The sequence below is a fragment of the Physcomitrium patens genome, chromosome 12 (assembly GCF_059467195.1).
Source record: "Physcomitrium patens ecotype Gransden chromosome 12, ASM5946719v1, whole genome shotgun sequence".
In the NCBI taxonomy this organism is placed as follows: domain Eukaryota; kingdom Viridiplantae; phylum Streptophyta; class Bryopsida; order Funariales; family Funariaceae; genus Physcomitrium; species Physcomitrium patens.
In genome coordinates this window covers 15,502,061-15,515,616 of record NC_143421.1, presented here as the reverse complement: position 1 = coordinate 15,515,616, position 13,556 = coordinate 15,502,061, and the positions used below count along the sequence as shown (strand labels likewise).

Below are 13,556 nucleotides of genomic sequence, written 5' to 3'. Positions count from 1 at the left end.
CCTAGATTGTGTGTATGTGGAGCAATTTCTAGCCAATCTTCGGTGCGTGATTCAGTATTAGATCATCGAAATTGGTTGGGTTTGTGTGTCGATGAACGAGAAGTATCAGTAGCCAGTTACATGTTATTCGTATAAAAACTTCAACTTACTGGTTTGGGATTGAAACTACTTGGTAAGAGGAGGCTAAATCCTCATAGATCTACACATTTTCAATGTGAACAAAAGCAAAGAAACAAATTTCGGTCTTTGATAATAACAAGTTCCTAAGAAAACCAACTTGTTCTCTAACTTCAACAGAAAAGGAAAATCTCGTTTGACCGTTTCGTCTAATTATTCCTTAAACCTTACCTTATTTGAATAATCATGTCACGTTTAAGCAGAGAATGAAGTTTAACATCCGGTAAATATATCACTACATTTACCTTAGGCGCCTGTTCAAACTGCCTGATTACCGAAGCTTTGAAAATCCGCAACCGACCAAAATGAATGACAGCAAACATCTAAAAAGAAAGCCACACAAGTCCATTCCAGTGAAGTTTTCAAATAAAACAAAAGTTACGAGAGAGAGAGAGAGAGAGTGTGTGTGTAGAACGATCGATGGCGACATGATCTAGGTGGCATCCGAATCGATAACAAAGAAAATGATTTTCTTCCTTGTATCCAAAATTTACAGTGTGGCAAATGTAACAAGCTTGAAAGCTGGCACGCCAGCTTGCAGCAGGACCCCGAAGGCCAGGAGACTGAGTGTGGGTCGTGACGAAGGAGGAGGGATGGGTGGGGTCTTCCGAGGCAGCAGCAGCTGAGAGTATCTTTCCGCAGGGCGGTGATGTGCGCCCGCGAGCTGATGATCCCGTTCAGCCTCTTCTCAGCTGCAGGTGAAGAAGTAGAAGAAGTAGAAGAAGAAGCTGGTGTAGTGGTCAAGCACCGAATGGCATTGTGCTGGATGGAGGCGACGCTCTTCATGGAGGTAGCAGAAGCGGTGGCGGTGAGCCAAGCGGGCGGAGGTTAAGCGCCATGACGAGGTGAGTGCGTGAGTGCGTGAGTGAGCAGCACATCAGTTGCAGGCTGCGAGAATGGTTTACCCACAAAGCCACGTAATCGGGCTTGTGGGTTTGCGCAAGCTTTCTCTTATCTGCGTCAGTCCAGGTCCTAGTCGTTCACCGCCACTTCAATTTCTGCATGGAGTTTTTTATTTTATTTTTCTTTCTTGCTTGCTTGCTTTCTTTCTGAGCTGTTTTTCAATGGAGGTGGAGAATGACGTTCATGCGGCTCGTGAGCATTTACGAATCCGGTAGTAGTTTCTATCAGTGCAAGGACGTGCAGCTGCAGCTTGTGTTTCAGGGCGGCATGCGGCTGTGCGGCGCGCGCGTTACTATTATTAGGAGATAGGTGGCAAATTGAGACTCTCGCGGCTTCGGAAGCGTCGGAATGAGATTGGAAACAATGGGTTTCCACTGTTCCTATTATTAGTGCTGCACCTTCGGCAGCTGCAGGAGTTGTGAGCAAGTGTCTCAGTGGGGAGGACGACACATGAGGGGTTGACAGGTCTAGGAGATGGAAAGGGGAGGGGGGTAGCTGAACTCGTTGACAGCACCATCCCTCCGTGCGCTTTCTGAGGGCTCACAGTTGACGAGAATGCCTCACGGCTCACTACCCTGAAGCTTTAGTTGTGGCTTGAGCTGCGAACTGGTCATGGTGGCATTTTTAGGCTTCGCAGGAATGTTCGCAGGCATTGGTCTAGAGACGAATGCAGCGGTTTTGTGTTTGCGTTGTGAGTCTTTTTCATGTAGAATGGTGGAAGGGCATGTTTCGAAAGCTAGCCTGAGAGAACGCCGGCTATGGTAGAGGGTTTGTATTCAGTATGACCGGAATGTGGTGCCACTCGTCGATCAATTGGGAGAACTGGACTCTAGGTTGCAGATTAACAGACTGAAATGTTCAAATTATCAGTATCGATTTCAAAAGCTTAGGGAAAAGTTGAGTTCGATTTCAGTAAGAAAAAAAAAAAAAAAAAAAAAAAAAAAGGGAGAAGAAGAAGATGAAGAAGCATACTGTAGTTAAATCTAAGAATACAAATGAGATTGGGCACTAGGCCCCCGGCTCATATTAAAAGAATAAAACGAGAATCTCAGCGCTTGCTTTTCAAATTTGGGGTTAGATCACGTCACTCTTGACCTGTATAGACTCCGTGCACATTAGAACTGAGAATCTCCTTTTAGATTCTAGACTTGGACACTAGTGTGACCTTTCGTCACTATTTACCTAGTCTTTGGATGCGGCAAGCAATGAGAGGTAATGTAGGATGAATGTTCGATGTCTCAATGTCAAGCGATCACACAGCTGATTCCATGGTACCACTTATCTTATATGAAGCAGCCTTTGGGAGTAAGGTCATGTTAACACCAGTTAATTTGATTTCCATTATCTTGTGTTATGGATCTGTCAAGCTAAATCCTATCTAGTAAATTGAAATCGCTTGATTTGCAGATAATGCGCATTGACAACTTGGAGTGATTTAGGGGCACGCATGTATGACAAGGTCGGACAAAGAGCACGTTCCACAGATGCAGCAGGGTGTTTGGCAACAGCACTGGCCGAGGATTTAGCTGCTGGTGCAGAGCCGAAATCTACATAGGAATGACGTGAATTTCTCTGAGTTGAAGCGTATCTGTTGCAGACAAACAGTATGAAACAAATAAGCCTGCTGGATTGGCGTTTAGATACTCTGATGTTATAATTTCATTTTCATCGGGGCTTCAAAGGAATGTGTAGCATGGCTTACACTCGCAAGTCCTCCGGATCCAAATCATGCGCATTGGGCTCACCAAAGTGCAGTAACATAGATATGTCACTGCGAAGGATGAGGTGGGTTTTGGCGATGATCTTAGCATTAGGTCTAACGATGCCTGGTTATGAAGCTGCTGGGCAAAGTCATGCAGACATTGATACCTACATGGTGTTACTGGAAGGTCCGCCAATTGTGATATACAAAGGGGATATTCCTGGTTTGCGTGGCACAGCCAAGTACTTCACGAACAGCTGGAAGAAACATCATCGCAGGTGAATTCTTCAATAGAGTTTCAAAAAGTCTTGATTAGTGCGTGTGCTCTAAGTTTTTTAATTTACATAGTATAGTGTGCAAATGTATAACCGTTAATGTGCTTAACTCTTTTCTTTCCTTCAGAGCCCATGTTAAGGATTTGGTGAGTAAGTATAAAACTCACTTGATTCAAAAGCATGATGCACTTCTGAAGGATCTATTTCAGGAGAAGAGCTGCACCAAGCTCTACAGCTTCACTCACATTCTCAATGGCGCTGCTGTGCGACTGACATCCCAGCAGGTAGACTACAGTTTAAACACAACCGTGTTCCATTCTTGTGAGATTCTCGCGAGAATATACCCATATTGATGTTTTCATAGAGAAAAAGCTTATTCAATATGTTATTTCAGAATTCACACGATACATACGTTCAGTTAAGGACTACCACAGGAAATTGAGGTATGATATATAGTTGGATGAAGTTGACCTAAGCGAAATTATTATATTGCTTTGTATCCTGGTACTGGATACGCATGCTCTATGCTCACGTTTTATTTTATTTCATTTTATTTTACTATAAACATTAATACCTCTCTGTTGTAGGCTGATGTTTTAGCGAAGCACCCTTCAGTGGTGCATGTTCAGAAGAGCTTTAAAGTGCAGACGACAACGGTCCATACTCCCGAATATCTTGGACTACCCACGGGAATATGGTCAAAGATGGGGGGAGCTTTGGGTGCAGGAGAAGACATAGTTATTGGAATAGTGGACACAGGAATCGACCCAACGCACCCAAGTTTCTCAACTGTAGGCCAAAAGCCATACGTACCTCTTAGTAAATATCGAGGAACATGCGAGGTTGCCAAAGAATTTCCTGCTGGTTCTTGCAATGGAAAACTTATTGGAGCGCAGCATTTTTCAGCTGCTGCCAGTCAAGATGGTGCATTCAACGCTTCGCTTCATTTTGCGTCCCCCTTGGATGGTGACGGCCATGGAAGGTGCTTATGTGTTCCTACTCACTTTTTATCTCTTAGCTTGTGCATGTAAATGCTCTAGTATACTTTGACTAACATTCTGAGAATGTCATGTTTGACTCTATTAATAGTTCCTGCTCAGGTCAGCCTTCTAATCGTTCTGGCCAGATTCTCACACTTGTCCGTGACCTGCTCTATTCTAGCCATGTAGCATCTACTGCAGCTGGAAACTACGGAGTGCCAGTCATCCTTAACAATGTCACATATGGTAAAGCAAGTGGCATGGCTCCAAGAGCACGGTGAGTTCCTTCGCATGTCATTTGTAGGCTAAGGTGATTTGAACCACCCACGTAGGACTGAATTTCCAAACAAGTCCAACTCTCAAGTCGCACCTAGTTAAGCCCGGCCTCGAAAATATTCTATCAGTGCTGGAGCAACATAGAGAGATAAGCATGACCCTTGCCCAATGATGGCGCGAAAAATGGTCCAAATCACTCAAATTAACGTTTTCCTTTTAAAAGCCATCCTCCCTTTGAGTTTTGCTGAAATGGCGAAATTTCTCTCACACACGCACACAAACACACACACACACACAGATCAAGAGAGAGAGAGAGAGAGAGGGCATCTCTAATAGAATGCTGCAATATACAAAACTAGACTGGTCTCTATAGAAGACTGTCCCATTCGGTGTCGTCGTGGTGATCGCATATTCTTTACATCATCGTATCTAATAACAGCTTTATCATCTTGAAAGTTATGCTTGGCACCCTAGTTTTGTTCAATTAGTCCCTTGACATGCACTTTTTATGCATGATACATGGTAGTCACATCCATTTTCTGTCTGTGATGGGAATGCTCGGCATGTCCGTGTCCACAATTTAGTGCTTGCAAGCTGGATTCTCTTTCTAATTATTAAACAAGAGTGGGTTTCATTACCATTCAGAATTGCAGTTTACAAGGCATTGTATCGTTTGATCGGGGGTTTCATACCAGATGTTATTGCTGCCTGCGACAAGGTTCGTTTTTAAATTCTATTTATTTACTTTAAATCGCCATGAAAGTCCTTGGTTAGTGTACTGCCGTACAGCTTCCACTTATGAAATGAATACTTGATTTTTTATTAATGATTTTAGACTTGACTCTTACGGGATGTTTTACAGGCCGTTGCCGACGGAGTAGATATACTCAGTCTGTCTTTAGGACCTAATAGTCCACCAGGTAACTCTACAAGTACCTTCTTGAATATCCTAGACTTAGCTCTACTTAATGCTGTCAAGGCGAACGTCCTCGTTGTTCAAGCAGCTGGGAATGGAGGTCCTTATCCCAAGACGGTGACATCCTTTAGTCCCTGGGTACTGTCGGTGGCGGCCGGAGTTGATGACAGAACGTATCCTAACGTTATTACTCTTGGAGATAAAAGTGTTCTGAAAGGAACAGGACTTGCTCGTAAGTTACTTCATGAATTTGTTGGATTTCTGTTTCTAGGAAGGGACTGAAAATCATTATTAATATTGCGATCTAGTTAGTGCATGAAATTTTAAGGCCATCCTCGGTGGGACTTAGAACAATGAACCATCGCAGTTGCAATGTCAGCGTCAGAATTAATCAACAGAATGCTGAATGGGTACATGGTTTTAATTACAGCTGCGACAAAAGGAGAAGTACTCTACCCCTTGATTTTAGCTAAAGACGCAACAGAAGGTCAAGGTAATCCGGGATTCGCACCTAGCGATTGTCAAGAGCCTTCTATTTTTCAAAAGGCGCTAGTCACAGGAAAACTCCTCATCTGCACATATGGCTTCAACTACATTTTTGGCGGCAGTACATTACAACAATTAGTGAAGACTGTTGAGGCTGTGGGAGCAGCGGGTGTGGTGTTGGTTGTGGAGTCTGACGGTTCTGGCAGTAAATTCGATCCTGTGCCCCTTCGAATCCCAGCTATTGCCCTTCTCAGTTTCGCGGATTCAGCGGTACTCCTTTTGCCTCAATTGTTTCACGCTGGCCTCTTTCGATGCCTGATTTTCGAACGTTTATCTTGCTATTTTCAACCTGTCGTTTTATCTGCAACTTTGAGATGGCGAAACATAAATGAATCAGTTCAGAAAGAATCAGATGATTAAAATAGATATGTCCCTCTCGTACTTTTTGTGTCACCGTGTAACCAGAAGAACATGTGACCGCAGACTTTTCTGGGATACTATGAAGCAAATACAAAACGGGGTCAGAATGGCAAAGCCCTCTCATTTGGCGCAACTGCTAAACTTGGAGATGGTCAAGTCACTGTCTACACGGGTCAGGCGCAGCAAGTTGCTCTGTTCTCATCGAGAGGCCCCGACGTGAGAGATTTCAACTTCAATGACGCTGATGTGTTAAAACCCAATGTTATGGGGCCAGGCTTCCTCATCTGGGGAGCGTGGACACCCATCGCAATTGATAATGCCGCTTATCAAGGTAAGCTCTACTGCATTGTCAATACCAGTACTCCACTGGAATCGCTGAATCTGTTGTCTCTTGCACTGAACATGATCGCATGCAATTACTTCCAACGTCTGTGTCATCTGGAAGATACAATCCTCAGAGAAATGGATGGATGGGTTTAGAATGCTTTTCGAGAACTGCATTGAGGTGGCTTGTTTTTGTACCTGTAGGTGAACATTTTGCCATGATCTCGGGAACAAGTATGGCGACGCCCCACGTTGCGGGTCTTTCTGCTTTGCTCAAAGCGAAGTATCCGGCATGGAGTCCAGCCGCTCTCTCGTCAGCCATGGTCACAACAGCTGATGTTCTAGACCAGCAAGGGCGACCAATTCAGTCACAGCAACTCTCTGGAGGCCCTACACCTTTGCTGCAAGACGCTACGCCCTTTGACATGGGAGGTGGAGCGCTCAATATCAATGCTGCCATTAATCCAGGCCTCATCTTCGAAGCAGGTATTCGAACTTCTCTCTCTCTCTCTCTCTCTCTCACTTACTCTCTCTCTCGCTGCCCGCTAGACTCTTCCAAATTCCCATGGTTTACATTGTAATTACGCACCATCGAACAAGTCCTTAGATTTCTACTTCTTATGCTCACTATCAGACTGAAAACATGACATCAAATTCAAGTTTCGCTGATTGTGAATGTTCTTGGACTTCGTTATAATTTATGTGGTTTTTGGCTGGTATCTGCAACAGTATATCTAGACTACATAAAGTTTCTATGTTCTGCAAACATGTCAACTCCCGGAGAAGTGTTGGCTGCGACGAAAACAGCATGCCCACAAGCTCCAGGCATTCCAGCCGACCTCAACACCCCATCCATCACATTCGCCAATCTGGTGGGGACCAAAACTGTGTCGCGAACCGTCACGAATGTCATGGCAGCGGGAGAGACGTACACCGTGACATGGACGAACCCAGCAGACGTTGTCCTCACAGCCAGCCCCACAAGCTTCGCAATCGGAACCGGTCTTCAAAACACGCAAACCGTTGGCTTCACTTTGCGAGCAACAGCAACTTCACAGACAGCTTCCTTTGGGCGGATCATATTCAAGGGGTCCTTAGGACACACGGTACACATCCCAGTTTCGATTGGAATCAAAGAGCCTTGAAAATTTTCAATTTTTTTTTCTTCTTCGTCCATTACTATCCGGAAACAGAGCTCCTCTAATTCTGTTCGAAGTTTTTCGAGGCTCAGGCCTGTCGTGGGTCTTGCTTTGACCTCACATTACGATGAAAGCTTAGAAAGGATTGTTATTTCTCTACAAGGCCATTTCCCTACCTTCCACATTTCAAGGTAATAAGGTTATGAACAGTTTTTGCAAGAATGCATTGGATGGAATTGATAAAGGTCCTCAATTATTATTTTTTACCCGATAAGATTGCTGAAGTCATAAATTTACCACTCAGGACTGCGTAAATTTCCCACACGTTTCTGAAGGGATTCATCAGCGATGAGACTTTTGTTTCCGCAACTTGGCCACAAAGCAGAGAACCAGATAAGAAATTTACATTGCATTTGATATCTTCATTTTTGGAAAACAAAAAGCCTAAGAGCCAGACAGCAATTGCAACTATCTCTGCATCGAGATGTGATGAACTTATTGGATAGCAAAGGAATGTATCCACTGCTTCGGCATTCCCTTAAAATGCTACTAAGAGCAACTGGTTCAGAATCGATAAAGTATTCTGAGCTGGGTTGTAGTGATGTCTTCGATCGCCTCTACAGATTGGTGCTTTGCAAATCAACCAAGTCCCTTGAGAATAGTAGTTCAGTGCTGCTCTGGGTTGTACAATGCTTCACTACTCTTTGGAGAAGAACCCAAGAAGGTTGCTTTGCTTTTGCTTGACCCCTGCATGCACAGCATTTTTAGAAGATCCTTTCGAAACATCATTCACCCGTTGACGCTTTGGGTCGTGACGATTGACCAGTGTAGCTGCTGTCCTAGCTTGCGGCTTCACAGGAGTGGAAACTGGGCTGGTCTTTGGGCTGGTTGGTTCGGTACAAGATATATCGTTACCTGCTGTAGCAGAGTCTTCTTCCTTGTTGGTCTGAGGCACATGGTCTTCCTTCGTTTCGGGTTTAATGAGCGGAGGATCTTCTTCTTTCGTTTCGGGTTTAATGAGCGGAGGATCTTCTTCTTTCGTTTCAGGTTTAATGAGCGGAGGATCTTCTTCTTTCGTTTCAGGTTTAATGAGCGGAGGAGCTTCTTCCTTCGGTGTAGCCTGTGTATTTAATCTATCCAGAGATGAATATTCAGAGTGACTCACTGCTTCACTGACATCCTGATCAGGCTGCATGCCTGCGAGCAAAGCCTTAAAGTCTTCATCATTAAGAAAATCTTCATCCTTGATATCTTGAGACATTACTTTGTTAACGTGACTTTTATTCTCCTGTGCAAGCTGTTTCCCAAACATTTGGGCTATGTTGCTCTCGCCTGCCACCTTCGGCTTGATCTGTATTGAATACATCCAGGCTGAATCAAACCTCAGTACATAAGAATCCAGCCGGTTGGGAAGACTTCAAAGTTCTCAACAAATGCATCCCATAGTTACAGGGAGAATTTGTGTAGCTAGTCTGGATTCCTTACAACAATCACATGCACGCTTTCAAAGAGCTTGTATCTATCCAAGTTTTGATTAAGTGCATCTATCCAGTATCCATCAATTAAAAAAAATCCCCCCTTCGCAATGACCTGAAGTTGGTGTCAGTCTGGCCCAAATCCCTAAACAGAGTCAATAACTACTGATTATGGTTCTTTTTTCTTTTCATTTAATCAATGATAGAATCTCAAAATGACTTATTCTACCTCCTCAATGCACTCGGGTCCATTGAACGCTGGTTTTCCCATGGCTGGAGTGACAGGATACCAAATCTGAAAATACATCCAACCGTTAGTGAGGTGCATGACCTTCATAGATTACTCGAACCTATTTCGGGGATATAAAGTAAGCCCCTGATAATAAAAGATAATCACTTCAAACACACGAAGCAGGGTGGGCCCCATCACGACGGTTGCATTCTTACAAGGTCAGGAGCTTCATAAGGTTGTGTCAGCTTTTTCATAACATCTTCAGATAAATTATCATTCAACCATGAGTCGATAGTATCCTGACCTTTCAATATAACTGGCATCCTGTCTACACACCACCACAGCGATTTCTCAAACCTCATGGTCATGACCATAAACCGTTCAAAGGGTGACAACGTAAAACTAGGTTTTTTTTTAGACAACATAGTCCTTGGCCATATCCTAGAGCTCAGTCATGATTATATCCCAATGTAGACATATGACGTTCCAAGTACCAACAAGATGTCAAAGTGACGACACTCCCAACAATGAATAGCATGATCCAACAAAAAATCAGAAGCGCAAAAATGAAAAAGATTCGGAACTCATACCATGTAACCATTCTAACCGCTTTGACACACGAGTGGTTAAGATAGTGAATGTATACAACATATCCCCTGCCAGAATTGACAGAAACAACTTTCAAGTATTTCGTACACAGAAAAAGCAATACGTGCATGCTTCAATTAAATGTAAACTAAATTGCTCATATAAATAATTCAAGGTCTCTTTTAAGCCGTGAATACCTTCAGGAGATTCCCAAGTATCATATAATGCAGCAAACACGAGAGGATGCCCGTCTTGCATGTGTATATAATATGGCTGCTTTTTCTGGCCATCTTTTTTCCATTCGTAAAACCTGAATAAAGAGGACTAGAGAACTTATTATAATACATACACAATCTTAAGTAAAATAGGCAGACTTGTTGTCAAGTGAACAAGCCATTCAGTGAGCGTTGTAAGCATGCGTTAATCTATTGACAAGTCCTCTGACAATTTGCAGCGTCTCTTATCAACTGGCAGATAAACTGTTACGAAAGGAAATTGAGTGCGAGGACATACTCACCCTTCTACAGTAGTAAGGCATCGATTCTTCGCCAACAGTCGACGAAAAGAGATCTTCTGATGTACAGATTCTGACCTAGCGTTAAACTGGAAAACAACAATCAAACAAATCACAAAAAAGAAGCTCACGATATAAAGCATAATCTGGGATCAAATTTCGAAAGCATCAACATTTCATTTAGTAAAAGAACGTGTATTAGTATTTTAGAAACACGTATTTGCTTACCATACGATAAAAATCTGGTTTCTCTGACTTCTTGGCAAAGTTGGGGACGAGGCCCCATCTCATGCAGTGCACAACAGGCTCCCTTGCATCACCAGCACCATCGTGTCGCACAACAGGCATGTGTGCACCTGGTGCCACATTGTACGAGGGCTGATATCTGCAAACACATAACTAATAATATTCATGACAGAAGACCAGAGGACCGCATAATGATTGTAGACGCACATTTAAGGGTTTAGAATTTAAGAAGATATCATCGTATTACCTGCTGGACATAAATGTGAATTCAAATTAAAGGAGTGAAGGAAAACAATGCTTTGAATGTAGTCAATTTACACGACATTGTGAAAAAAAGTCGCACAGAAAACATCTAAAAATTGTCTCAACTTCTGGAGCCTCAAAACCCTGACCACATTCGTCGGCTATCTTTTGAAAAAAAAAAAAACTGCAACTCAAAAAAGACTGCCTCAAAGCTTCTAATTAAGTAAATTGCGATAAATGTCAGAGAGTCGTGCGTCAACAAAATGATTGTTGCCAAAAGCCAAGCACCGCTAAACTTAAGAGATAGCTACAGTGGAATGGAACGCAGAGGAGCTCCAATTTGATAACAACGAGTGCGGACCGAAATATCTCTATCGTCACATGCCAATTCTCACTGAAAAAGCAGCACCCTCCTAAACATCACATTGGAATCGAAATCGGCATTGAGAATTGCACAATTTTTCTCAAAAATCGCTCAAGAAACACAAAAAGGTCAAAATCAGCTGCAACCACAGAACTTCAAAGCACATGTACAGCAGCTTCTTCATGAAGCCAGCCGAAAGAGTCCCAAGCTGGACACCAGGTGCAGAACTGACATACCGATCAGCATTCACGGAACGCAAGGGAGCCGAGAAGCCGCAAGCACGTCCTACTGCATCAACTCTCACCGTGCACCGCGCCCTCCCACACATATCTTTCCCCCTCTCCCTCTCCCCCGCTCTCTTCTTCTGAACCGAAAAACACTGAACTCCTTCAACCCTCAGAAAAACTAAACTAAATGGACCACAATTCAACTACAGCCCCTCCAAAAGACGACCGCGAAATAGAGAATCAGTACAACAACAGAAGCTTGTGATGCGCCCTAGTGATCTACACAAATGTATCAACACAGAAGGAGAGCGAAATTTGGCGACGGAGACTACACTTGGCAGGCAATTCCCGTAATCGACGCACTGCTTCAGAGACTTACAACCTCGGCGGTGGTAGAGACGGTCTTGGGTCCCGACATATAGGCCACGGTCAAGGGTTTGCAGCACGGTCTCTAGTAGGGTCGTCGCGGTGAAGGAGTCTCGGTCGTGCCCCATGGGCAGTGACGGTGGAGAGGATTAGGGTTTCGGAAAAGTGGAGTGCTAATCTTTGTTTCTGTGCCGAGAGTAATGAGTTCGTTATGGTCTTGGTACGTTTATTAATATTCATAAAACAATGTCTTCAAGTGATTTGCGAAGTTGAAACAAGATATCATGTTCATACAAAGAAATCAACGAAATTCCATTGATGTAAAAGACGAACTATTAAACAGATTTTTATTGTACAATAGACAAATGGGTGTGAATGTAGACAGTGGGGCTATGAAATGTCAATGAAACATTTGAGTACTTTATAAATCACTGCAGTGCAAAGGATACACAAAAGATGAACACTGAAGGATATTGGTTCAAGTCCTCATCACAAGTGCTTTAAGTATGTTGAGAATGTTTAGAAAGACACAAGAGTAATAGTAAGTCATACACACACACAAGAGTAGTAGTAAGTCATACACACAAGAGGGTTTCTAAGGAGAGAGAGCTTCACACATAAAAATCTATTGATCTGGTTGTGTCTTGTATACAAGAAGAGAAAAGGGAAGAGGATAAACAGTACTTCTCCACTAGACTCTAAATATTGTAGCTATAGTATTTACTATAGTCTACATTAAATATTATGGAGAGCGTCGACTACATTTAATGATTTCAACACTCCTCCTCGCTCATCATAATATTTACATAATATAAAATTTATATAGAATTATGATCTATACTTTTCTGTGATCTTGTAAGATCAACAATTGTTGCCTCATTAAAACCTTATCTAGGAAAATCTTATTTTATTTAAGGGCAAAACCATAAATAAAGGAAAAAGAGTACAATATCATTTTCTTTAATTATTTAAAGAGCTTATTAACTTTCTTATTCAAGAAGAGCAAGTCGCTGCATATCAATGCCATAAGTAAGTCGACGATGGTTGCTTAATGGAAGAGCTTTAGTGAAGAGATCAGCAACGTTATTTGTAATTTTCTTAATTATAAGTGCTTGAACAGTAATCAAGTCATGGATATAACTAAAATACTTTGGATCAATATGCTTTGTCATGTTGCCTTTAATGAAACCAACTTGCATCTGTGCAATATAAGCAGTATTATCTTCATGCAAGATAGTTGGAGAATCATCATATGAAAATCCACAGGTTGTTTGAATGAATTTATCAATTGATCGCAACCAAATACATTCTCGAGATGCTTCATGTAAGGCAATAATTTCTGCATGGTTGGATGAAGTTGCAGTTATTGTTTGTTTCACTGATTTTCCTGATATTGCAGCTCCATGTCTTAAGAATACATATCATGTTTGAGATTTAGCTGTTGCAATACCAGATTTATATCTTGCATCACAATATCTAACCAATTTTGGATCTGCGGATTGTGTGTAGTATAATCTCAAGTCTTCAGTACTTTTTAAATAACGTAATAAATGTTTGATGTCATTTTAATGTCGTAGTATTGGACGTGTACTATGTCTTGCAAGAACACTAACTGCAAATGCAATATTTGGTATTGTAGATGTACCTAAATACAAAAGTGCTCCAACCACTGCGAGGTATAGATATTGATCTCCCAATATTTC

The 13,556-nt window shown here is 42.4% G+C and overlaps 2 protein-coding genes and 1 long non-coding RNA gene across 7 annotated transcripts; 2 read left to right on the top strand and 1 right to left on the bottom strand.

Moving 5' to 3' along the window:
- The first annotated feature begins 675 nt into the window (after positions 1-675).
- Positions 676-7,872, top strand: LOC112289705 (subtilisin-like protease SBT2.5). 3 transcript variants are annotated; one of them, XM_073537656.2, is made up of 12 exons: positions 676-1,022; positions 2,488-2,865; positions 2,970-3,060; positions 3,267-3,341; positions 3,645-4,039; positions 4,219-4,314; positions 4,959-5,031; positions 5,176-5,461; positions 5,660-5,985; positions 6,199-6,466; positions 6,664-6,945; positions 7,189-7,872. In XM_073537656.2, exons 2-12 carry the CDS (start codon positions 2,765-2,767, stop codon positions 7,602-7,604), a joined length of 2,409 nt encoding a protein of 802 aa, XP_073393757.1. In that variant the 5' UTR covers positions 676-1,022; positions 2,488-2,764; the 3' UTR covers positions 7,605-7,872. The 3 variants fall into 3 exon arrangements, with proteins under 3 accessions (XP_073393757.1, XP_090111132.1, XP_024390940.1); XM_090255006.1 differs by having other exon boundaries at positions 3,185-3,341; XM_024535172.3 differs by having other exon boundaries at positions 2,488-3,060; positions 3,185-3,341.
- A 120-nt stretch (positions 7,873-7,992) lies between these two features.
- Positions 7,993-11,866, bottom strand: LOC112289706 (uncharacterized). Of its 3 annotated transcripts, XM_090255007.1 has the most exons (9): positions 11,497-11,866; positions 10,636-10,792; positions 10,411-10,496; positions 10,091-10,203; positions 9,896-9,961; positions 9,521-9,633; positions 9,303-9,368; positions 8,514-8,949; positions 7,993-8,345 (listed from the first exon to the last, which is right to left on the bottom strand). In XM_090255007.1, exons 1-9 carry the CDS (start codon positions 11,586-11,588, stop codon positions 8,296-8,298), a joined length of 1,179 nt encoding a protein of 392 aa, XP_090111133.1. In that variant the 5' UTR covers positions 11,589-11,866; the 3' UTR covers positions 7,993-8,295. The 3 variants fall into 3 exon arrangements, with proteins under 3 accessions (XP_090111133.1, XP_024390942.1, XP_024390943.1); XM_024535174.3 differs by having other exon boundaries at positions 7,993-8,949; positions 11,497-11,864; XM_024535175.3 differs by lacking the exon at positions 9,896-9,961 and having other exon boundaries at positions 7,993-8,949; positions 11,497-11,865.
- LOC149988058 (uncharacterized) lies at positions 9,633-10,648 on the top strand. The gene is made up of 2 exons (XR_016505879.1): positions 9,633-9,898; positions 10,368-10,648. It is a non-coding gene; the product is annotated as an uncharacterized LOC149988058 (long non-coding RNA).
- Positions 11,867-13,556: the final 1,690 nt, after the last annotated feature.